Source organism: Cuculus canorus, chromosome 4 (genome assembly GCF_017976375.1).
Source record: "Cuculus canorus isolate bCucCan1 chromosome 4, bCucCan1.pri, whole genome shotgun sequence".
NCBI lineage: Eukaryota > Metazoa > Chordata > Aves > Cuculiformes > Cuculidae > Cuculus > Cuculus canorus.
Genome location: NC_071404.1, coordinates 72,665,914 through 72,677,086, shown reverse-complemented (window position 1 = coordinate 72,677,086; position 11,173 = coordinate 72,665,914). Strand labels below are relative to the sequence as shown.

At 41.0% G+C, this 11,173-nt stretch overlaps 1 protein-coding gene across 1 annotated transcript; it reads left to right on the top strand.

The window, feature by feature from the left end:
* Positions 1-8,605: 8,605 nt before the first annotated feature.
* On the top strand, positions 8,606-9,869 carry LOC128852139 (centromere protein H-like). The gene is made up of 2 exons (XM_054066052.1): positions 8,606-8,846; positions 9,535-9,869. The coding sequence occupies exons 1-2, from the start codon at positions 8,606-8,608 to the stop codon at positions 9,867-9,869; spliced, it is 576 nt and encodes a 191-aa protein (XP_053922027.1).
* The last annotated feature ends 1,304 nt before the right edge of the window (positions 9,870-11,173 follow it).

Genomic DNA, 11,173 nt, shown 5'->3' with positions numbered 1-11,173 from the left:
GGAGGGAGCATCTTCAAGCCAATTCCCAGGACAGATTCTGGTGTCCCTGGTTGCAAGTCCACTCCTTTCACATCACACTTTTCCCTTCCCCAGGACTGAAGCTGTTTCCCCTGTTCGAATGTGAAAGTACTGATGCTTTGCTGGGTTTTAACTAGAAATACCACCATTTACAGATGTATTTTGCAGGACTGTTTGAAAAAAGTGTTTAGTTTAATTCTTTTAACAAAACCGGAGGGCCATCTTTACACCTTTAACCTCGTTTAAAGGCCATCAGGGAGACTTGGCTCATGTAGTCCTAGAGAATCTTGGAGCTCCTTACAGCATCTGCTTTTTTTTTTTTGGAAGACAGGTAACTACCACTGGGAAAGTCTGTGCATGCCAGAGGAGAGTGCCAGGCATGTTTCTGAGGAGCCCCTACACCACATGCTGGGAACGATGCATACTGTCTGTCATTACCTCTCTGAAAACAAGTGTGCCAGCCAGCCAGCCAGACTCCAGTCCTTCTTTTAAGCTCAAGGAGACTGAGATGGGGGCGGTTCTGCAGAGAGGTCTCTGTCTGATGTGGCCAAGAAACTCTCCTGTCCCCCTTTCTTCTGCTCGCTGGGATTATCTCATTAGGGAATAATAAAGAGGAGGGTGCCAGCAGGCTGTTATTACATGGTTTGGGCACGTTGCTTTGTCTTGTGCCTCATTAACTGTGAAGGGTGCCAAACCCTTAGTAATGTTCATCTCAGATTAGGTACTGCTAGCATAAAATAGCTGATTAAAGTTATACTTCATTCCTTTCTCATTCCACATTTCCTTCCCTGAGGAAAGAAGTCTGTATTGATTCACAACTCAATGAAAAAAAAAGCTACCATTCTTTTTTTTAGATGTCTTAAAATACTTAGTTCATTTTATTTCTCCTTCAAACTCCCAGCCCTATAACACTTGTAGTTCTTATCTGCGTCCCCAGGGATCTACATACCCTTTAAACAGCAGTCAGAGTATTAGCAACTCACAACAGAGCAGAGGAGGGCAATTTAACACAGCAAACAGATCAAGCTGGAAATCTGTGAAAAGCTAACTTGTCTTTTTTTCCTTCTGCTGCCCCCAGTCCGTCTTTCTGATTTCCTTTTTCTCACTCACAAAAAGATGGCTCTATGCAAGGTGCCCATTTTGGAGGATGATATGGAAAATTCCTGGAGGATAAATACCAGGTAGAGAAGTAATCTTAAATAAAGTTTTTTGGAACTGTAGGCAAAGCCTTAATCCTTCATTCAGGAGAAATAACATCCATAGGCTCTGTCAGAGCAGCTTTCACTGTAGTTATGGAAGAAGTGGGTGCTACTGCCTACGGGTTGGCATTTCCTCCTACCCAGGAGCACCCACGCATCCCAGCTGGTTATGCTCCAAGTGTGTTGTGCACTGCCTGAAAAAATACAAATAAACCCACAGGTTTTCAGGCTGAGCCACAGTGAGAGGTTCCCTTGCTTATGGCTGACATGGGAAATGGAGCCTCTGCTTTTCTCCAGAGATATATGTCCTAGCACAAGGAGGAAAGGCTTGCAAGGAAGCCTGTTAAGAGAAACAGTATACGAGCTTGCTTTGAGAGAGAGGTGAGAGCATGTTCTGCCCTATGCCAAGCTTCTCCAACCAGCACTGTTGAGTTAGGAGGTAGCGAGGTAGGACACTCAGTGTGTAGGCTTCTCAGCTCTTCCCAGTCCAACCAGCATCAGAAAATTACTCCAGCTGCCACCCTTTTTGCTTTTGAGGAGCTGACCTCGATGAGACAGAATTGCAGGCCCCATGCTTGCTTCTGAAAATTTGTGGCTGAGGGTGGTCCAAAGGGCACACTGCACATGTTCCAGGGAGAGAATGAAGGATTTATTTTTTTCTGTCTCTAGCCCAGAAATCTCACAACTTATAAATTAAATGAGTACTTCCAAAAATGAAAAATAAAAAATAAAAATCTGTGGCCCACAGAGCTCTGAAAAAGAATCACATAATCTTTCAAAAGATTTTTTTCATAGTCATTTATTCATCTAGCACCCAATAAAAATGCAAAGCTGGATTGTTCTGAGTGGTGGGAAAAGTTTTAGCTTAGAATAACATTAAACAATCAAAACACAGTAAAAGATAAGTACCTGGAGTGAAATTACATGTTGCCAAATGCAGACATGGTCATATATATTGCTATATATATATATTGCTATATATGACACGTATAGCAGTTTGGAATTGTATGATCCTGTAATATTTCCCAGATAATTAAACACAGCTAAGATTTGTGCGCTACACAGCAACCTGATCCCCACTGCTGTTCACACACTCCTGGATGCTAGGGGTGTATGTGTTTTCAAAATGAATGTGTAACTGAATAATTATAATGGTCAATGAAAACCTGGAGATGAAGATGGAAAAAAATCGACAGAATGCCATCTTAAGCTGGCACTTAAGTTGTCATCTTTAAAGTTTTTTCTCCTTAAGAAAAGAAAATATGTAGGTTATATTTTGCCTTTCAGATTTATATTTTCAAGGTGTCTTCAAATTCAGAGGGAAAACCCACAAACTCTGCATGGGTCTTCCACTTCTTCAAAGTCCTAAATTTTAATACCACAAAAGTCATGTCCACGTAGACCTGGACGTGAAATGAAATTAAATTAGGGTCTCTGCTTTCTACCTATGTCTAGAACCTGAAATTCAGAAAACTACCAACTGGGAAGGGGAATCTTTCTGGCTAGAGGATAGTTTATATATTCAATGTGTAGCACCCACTCTATCTAACTGCCCTTTGAGTGAAGACTGCATTTCAGATCTTTGCATTTTATTCCCTAGTTAAGGGCTCTAATGACTTAACTACACAGTCATGCTTACTCTGTGAAGAATAAGGAGCAAAGACGAGAAGGAATGCACTTAAGTTTTAGTAAGGGAGATTAAACATTAGCAAACGCTTTTAAAATATAAGGCTTATAAAGCACTGGAATAGATTGCCTGAGGAAGTTGGGAGGCCTCCAACATGAGCAATCTTTTACAACATCTGCTAGAAACACTGTTGGCATATTTGGTCCTGCCCCAGGGTGGGCTGTAAGATGGCATGGACAAGGGTAGATTGGTAGATTAATCAGAGTTCTCTCAAAGAAATATTCTGTGTAAGTTTGTTGTGTGCTTTTTAACTGTTGTTTGTAGAATCTTTATTGTGCAGTCTTCACATTACTAAGGTTCAAAGAAAATTGCTTGAAACAATGGATTGTATTTTCAGGTTCTGTTATAAAATTGTTCCTCTATTCTTAAATGTTGTCTCAATATGATTATATTTATGTATTATATATTGAGAGATTACCCCTCTAAATACAATCGAATTTTACACCCAAAATATACATTCATTTCCCCAGAAAGTGATTGTCATCAAAAGTGCAGTTTTTCACAATAATTTCTACAAAGCGGCTATTTTCCACACAGAAGCTTGATGCAAGTGGCTAACTTGGTTGACACAGGCTGATAAATGTTTAGTTACTACTGAGCTGTGCTGAATTAGATGCTGTGAGCTAGAGCTAAAATCTCTTTCCAATCATGCTTCTGTCTTGCAGAAGACAGGCAAAAAGCACAGAGTATTTCGGAGGGTGGCAGGAGATTTTTGCTATTAAAAATATTTCTCAGGAAATGTGGAGATGATACCATCATTTTTGTAAGAAAACACCTAATCGTGTCAGAACACATCTTATCCTGACATTTCCTAAAACTTTTCCATAGAGCTCGTATTGGGAAAGTGGAGATGAATGCAAGTGAGGAATAAGGAACCTGTTGACAGATGAAAGCATTAACTACATAGCAAAGCTATTCAGGCTTTGGTGAGCTGGCCTGTGGAAAGAGAAGGGATGCGCCTCTTTCTTCTTTTTAGCCTGTAAACATTTACCACCCTTTGGGCAGGTTTCAATACTCCACCTTACAAGGGTGGAACTTCGTTGGCTTCAGTTGAGTTATTAACGGTTTAGATATTGTTATGCTTTTGGTGACCCTCCAAATTCAGTTGAAACCACTACGTTTTACATGGCTTCTACTCAAAACCATTAATTGGCATCTATTCAGCTGAAACTTGGACAAAGCTTGACATCCCCTTAGCACACATTTGTGAATTTAGAAAATACCAATGTTGGGTGATACATGTCCTCATCATTTCCATTACTTCCCAAAAGTAGGTGTTTAACAAGCCAAATCTTCTGTATATAATTAAAAATTATTGTATTAAACCAATTTATATTTGATGCTATAGCCATGCACTTTTTCTCAGACTATGCTATTGGTCTGCACACATTTTTAAGGCACAGGAGCTTTGTGCCTATGTCCTGAGAGTGCTTATTGACCAAATACAGGTCAAGCAGGTTTTGTCTTTGGAATTCTCTCCAATGAACAATGTTCGGTTATCTATAATTTTCCAGAAATAATGACACTAAACTGTATACATTTGAGACTTCAAAGCTGTATAGGAAGAGAACATTTGACAAAAAGAAAGAGAAAAGCTCTTCTGTTAAATGTATCCATTTGAAATATGGAGGTTAGGAAGCTGAAATGTAGGAGCTTACTTTCTTGATTGAATTTTGACTAATTGCACAAACATCAAAGAACATACACATGATGAAGTGCATAGCATAAAAAAATGCAAAGGCAGAACAGCCACCTTGTACATTTGTAGGATTACACTGTATCGTTTGTTCAGTAAGTTGCAACTCTTTTTTCCAGAATGACTTGGGAATCCTTATGGAAAGTTTGGTGGCATTTGTCAACTCCACTTCTACCTTGATTAAATAAGGTCAACAACCTGCATCAATATGGATGAAAAGTAAGAGTTATAGGTCCATGAATATTTTAGGCTGTGCAAAATATCTTGGCTGCATGTTGGTGAGTTCCTTGCCTAATGTGTGTTTTCTGCTGAACCATTCTGCGTCTCGTGAATCTGCAGTGGACCTCAAGGCATAAGTTGCTCCTGAACACTTCAAGGTAGAATGATGATGCCCACTTGTCTGGCAGCTTCTTTCTCTGAGGCCCACTAGGCGAACACACTTAAGGCTGTATGGAGCCAAACTTCTGCATGGAGGTGGCACCACTGGAGGTACTGGGAATGGAAGAGAGAGCTCTCTTGTTGCTGACAGTATATCAGCAATTCCCAAGCAAAGGTTTGAGTCCCAGCAATATGAAATAAGGAAGGTGGCAGAGGAGGCGGACAGTGAGGCTATAACCAAGAAGGAAATGCCAATAAATTCCAGAAATATTACTCAAGGGAAGCAGATGTGGGGGAGGACTTCCATTAAAGAGGAAATAATACTACACAGGAAAAGCTGATGGGGAATTCCGAATGAGAGCACAGGATTTTAAGTAGTTGTTCAAGGGAGAGGCCTGACAGGTTTTAGGGTAAGTTCAGGATCTTCTGTTCCTGCAAACTGTAGCAGCTTTCCTATTTAAGTGCTTGGCTACTTGCTTATTTCTCCTGCTGCATGATAACTAATTTAGATATCCATATTCTGGTTTGAAAGGCTATGAAGTACATCAGCCTTGTTTGAAGAGGAGGATTATCACAAGGATTTCCCTGAAGCACTCCAATTCTCCACGTGGTGCTAATAATCCTTCCACAACATGCAAGCTTGTAAAGTGTTTCAGAAGTGCATATTGCTAATATAGCAATGTTAGAAAATCTGTGAAGAAAACAAATTTCTTTTCCATTCCTTTTTTCCTTTTTTTTTTGCAACTCTAACTTTAAAGAGAGGTCAAGAATTTTGCAGGTGGCATTATAAACTTAGTGTGAAGCTTTAATCTAGAATATAAAGTATGGAAATATGCTTTTAATATGTGTTTGTGGAGACTGTTTTTATCAGAGGAAGTATTTCTTCTGCCCTGGGGATTTTGTTTGTTGCTTCAACTGAAGAAGAGGCTGTTAATTCTGAAAACTTTAAATGATGGCCTAAGCCAAGCCTGACTTGATGAGGAAAACTTTGTTGCTAACCATTCTCCCACAGAATTTAATAATAAAAATAATTACAGGAATACTACAAAATGCAAGCAGGCAGCATCATCTTTGTCAGCTGTTTTTATAAAGAAGCCAGAAAGCTTTGAAAGGAGAACAGCAGAGGCGGGTACAGACAGATGGTCCTGCTCTCTGCAAGGCAAGGGACTTAAGTCTTGCTTTTCATCAGTTCATATCAGCAGCTAGTTTTTTCTCAACAAGCCAAAAATTTTGGTGTCACGCACCTAATTTCTAGCTACTCAGAGCCTTTAATGGAAGTCTTGTCCCTTTCGTGGAAGCTATGGTGCTTTGAAAAGTATAACTTGGCCATGTCTAATGCTGCTCTGCTTTTATGTTAAACTAAACAAAGATGATCTGTTTTAACACACACTTTCCTTCTGCTCAGTGGTTTGCACCCAATATTAAAAAACGTTAATTTTGTATGATTGTGTTTCCCTGGGCTCATGAAGAATCACATGGGTTTTCCTCACTCTGTTTTACTAACAAGAGATATGACTGTAGATGACTGGACATTTTACTCAGCATACAGTAAGTTCAAATTCATTACTTTTTTTCCCATGCTTAGCCAAATTTTTGGCTGTGTCAAAGCGTGGCTTGTGGGTTGAAAAGTATGTGCCTGGCATGCCACGGAGTGCTGGGGGAGGGGAGAGACTGCTGAGAAACATGTGGCTTCAAACCACCTTTTTGCTTTCCTTATCCTCACGAATTGCAGGGGCTGTAAGTTTAGAGTACCCCCCCAGGGCTTCTTTAAATTGCATCCAGCTGCAGTGGCCTCTAATGGGAATAGTCCATCATAGCGGTCAGCAACATCAACATCGCTCCCAGCCGCAGTTCCAAAATACGTGGGCTGTTGGCTGGATTATGGCCATCCCCAGTGGATGTAGGTATTATTATTTCTCCAAACATATTGCTCAATGTTGTGCTATTGTAATAAAAATGTAAAGAGAAAGTACTACGAGCACCCCACATTAGTGAACCCTTCAAGGTGACGCAAAAATGACAAACTAGACCATAATCACAGTGTTGTAAAGAGACCTCACTTGATAAAATTACCTTTATAGGGTTTACAGTGCAATTCAGAATATATTCTTAATGGGATTAAGGTCATCCAGGTGTTCTGTGTATGACAGAAAGCAGCAAGCAAATCTATTGCATGGTGTGTCAATAACAACTAAATAACATGGGGATCATTCAATCACTTTGAAGAATAAGTTAACAGTCAGGGAGTGGTGACTCATTAAACTTTTTATAGGCTTGAAATAACGGCTTTTTAGTCTACTGTAAACATGTATTTATTTATTTTTTTATGCTAAACTGTTGTAAAACATGAACAGTAACATATACATTATATGATAACTCAGGAAAGACATAAATACTAACTTAAACAGAAACATTGAAAAAACTTGGGCTGTTGAAGCACCATCATCTAAATATAGCACAGGATTTGAATTAAAGATGTTAAAGCATGAAAGGTCAAAGTCTCAAAAGACTTGTTCTTCATGGCATATGAATTCTATAATGGGAGCCTGGAAGCTCTTTCCCTCCCCCAAATCCTAGGAATATTAAGAAATGCACAAACCAAATGACCTATGTAGAAAGATGAATGAAGCTGTTATATAGAGATGATGGTCTGCAGATGGGGAACAGTCATCTTTATTGTTGCTTCCTCCTCACTATAAAATCTAGGAATGAAATCATGATCCCATTGAAACCAAAGTGAATGTGGCCGAAGAATTGCTAAGTCAGGATTTTCACCATTGACCTCTATATGCCAAAACTTGAGAATCTTTCTTGACAAACTCAAACAGGTCAATATATTTTCATTATTCCTGAGCTTGCAGAAGTTTCTGTAGGTCATGCAATTCTCTTCACTGTCTAAATCTTTGAAGGCATCTGTCCACAACAGAGTCGAGACCTGACCTTAAAATCCCATTCCCTGCTTGTGTGACTGCTCATCTACCTTCCACACAGTGCCTGTGGAAGGGCACAACGAGCTTACTCTGAAGTAAAAAGGGTTGATTACATCCCCGGCCTTTCCCCACGTCATTCCCCTCAAAACCAGTCCAAGTTTAATCACTTCATCCCACCAGACCTGTGGCTCACGAAATGTTTTCTGCCTCCCCAGTCCTGGCTGGAAGCTGTATCAGAAGGCATATAGACTAGTAAAAGGACAATTAACAATTCACCTCTGTAATAAATTATTTCACAGAATCACAGAATTACCAGGTTGGAAAGGACCCACTGGATCATCGAGTCCAACCATTCCTAACACTCCCTAAACCATTTCCCTCAGCACTTCATCCACCTTGAGAGAGACATTTTTTTCTGACTACTGCTGGGTTGAAATTAATTTGAAAAGTACTTTTGATCATCAGAATTTGCAAGTGATTAAAAGAAAATAATAGAACACGCTGCTTTATATGCAGAGCAACTGAAATGGAAACACAGGAATATACAGCTCCTGAGGTAATACAGACTGATCCTGAATGAATGTTGCCTACAGATGTCACACATGGCCCTTTCAAAGGTTTCAACATATAGGAAGACTCCATGAGACTTCTTCTGTGAAAAAATAGCTGATTTTACGCTGCAGCCTGAGAGGCCGCAATGGCGCCTCGGCCGGGAGGCGGGAGGCGGGAGGCGGGACGGGAGGTGCCGGGGCGGCAGCGGCGGGAGAGATGGCGGAGGAGCCCCGCGGCCGCAGGTCGCGGTCGAGAATGTTCCTGTGGCGAAGTCACTGAAGAAGACTCTGTCTTGAATGCCTCACAAGATTTGCGGAGAGATATTGATGAAGTAAAAATCTCTCTCCAGAACAAGGCAGTAGTCTTGCAAAGGACCCTACTTGTGAGTGCCCTGAATAAAAACGACTGAAGTGAAACAATCACGAGAGATCGTGGAAACTTTGAAAAGCGTAATGATGCACAGCAGGGCGCTAACTGCATGTCATAGAATCATAGAATCACAGAATCACCAGGTTGGAAAGGACCCACTGGATCATCAAGTCCAACCCTTCCTAACACTCCCTAAACCATACCCCTCAGCACCTCATCCACCCGTCCCTTAAACACCTTCAGGGAAGGTGACTCAAACCCCTCCCTGGGCAGCCTCTGCCAAGGCCCAATGACCCTTTCCGTGAAAATTTTTTCCTGATATCCAGCCTGAACCTCCGCTGGCAGAGCTTGAGGCCGTTCCCTCTTGTCCTGTCCTCTGTCACTTGGGAGAAGAGCCCAGCTCCCTCCTCTCCACAACCTCCTTTCAGGTAGTTGTAGAGAGCAATAAGGTCTCCCCTCAGCCTCCTCTTCTCCAGGCTAAACAACCCCAGCTCTCTCAGCCGCTCCTCATAAGACTTGTTCTCCAGCCCCTTCACCAGCTTCGTTGCTCTTCTCTGGACACGCTCCAGAGCCTCAACATCCTTCTTGTAGTGAGGGGCCCAGAACTGAACACAATATTTGAGGTGCAGTCTCACCAGTGCTGAGTACAGAGGGAGAATAACCTCCCTGGACCTACTGGTCACACCGTTTCTGATACAAGCCAAGATGCCATCGGCCACCTGGGCAGTCAACAGGAAATATATGAGAAGGAACAGAAGTCAATTGACTTGAGAAAGCAAAGATTCTCACTAAAACAAATCGGAGAACAGAAATGGCTGCAACTGCCTCACTTGATGAAAAAACAAGAGGAACAAGAAAGTATGACAGTGAGCAGAAGTGTGAAGAAGTTACATGATCACTTACATGAAGAAAGAGAATTAACTACAATAATTCAAACTGTGTTCCAGATTATTTTAATGGCAAGCAATGCTAACTGGGCAGAAGATCTATCTTTAAAGGAAGTCGTTCTAAAGCTTGAAACAGATGCCTATCTTCTGTGAGTCGGGAGAAATGGCATTCAGTTTTATACAGTGCACGTAATCAATGTGTTAAACTTGATGGTTAATGGGCATTGTGGTAGCTCATGTTTAAGAATTTGAAAATGTAGTCATTTTGGAAGTTGTTCCATCTAGAGACTTGCAGCATTGCTGATGGAACCACCTGAAGAGCCACTTCACAGCTTCCCTTCCCAAGCGCTTCTTTGCTTTTGAAAGGCAGCAATAGCACAAGAAAAAAGGATAATGCTCAAACTGAGCCTCCTGTATCTTAGATAAATGCCTGCCTGAATCACCAGGGGATTTGCTTACTGGCTCTCCAGTTCTCTTGCCTCTCCCATATTTTTTCACATGATGCTTTTGGAAGGTAAACTAAATCAATATGTGACTTTATTAAAAACAAAATAAAAGTTTCCCACCCAATACTGAGGGTTGAGAGTACACAGCTGATGGGAAATGGTTAAAGTTGTATCTTCTTTGATCTGCATGTTTCTGTGTTTGTGCTTCTTCAGCAAATGGTGTCGGAAACACTCTGAATGTTTTAATTTTTTAATATTTACACTGCAAACACAACATGAAAGCATTTAGTTTGAGACTACAGTCATTCCAGGAATACCAACTTTGGACTAAATTGTGGGCTTTGAGCCCAATGGGTGAGACCAGTCCATATTTGAATCTCCAGCATATTCTTCAATGTGATAAACTGAAGTGTGAACAGACTTCAGCCCTGGTTTTTTTTTTTTTTAAATTGCTTATGATTTCAAAAACTCATCAAGGATTAGAGCAAAGTTTTGCTTGTGCTGAGGAGGCTTATTTTGTGGACAAGAAACCGTGTCTCACAGAACTGGCCATAGTCTGATTAAAGGTTAGCTATGCGGTTTTCTTTTCCTTACCTTGTTTTCTAACTTGCCTTGTTTTAAACTTTGTTCTAGACAATGCCCAGCGCTGTGAGACATGGTTTCTTGTATCTCTTCTGACAGCATTTCAGGATTCAGGAGGTCTGACCAGTCTTTCCACTTCTTTGATTTGCTCTGGCATCATACTCAGTGCTATTGCACCCTAAGTTTTTGTTTGTACCTGGCAAGCCTTCCAACTTTTGAAATACCTCCTTGTGAGAAATCAAGGGACTGCCAAATTTGCGGAGAATGCAGACTTTTAGCTCAAATTAAAAAGCTGGGGAGCAGTCTCCCCAGACTGGAATTGCTGTCAGAGCTCAGGCCAGGACTTGCAGGCATTTGTATATTTTCACTGAGCTACGTGATTTCATAATTGAAACACCGAAGAGTAGGAAGTCACAGTGATGCTGCGGG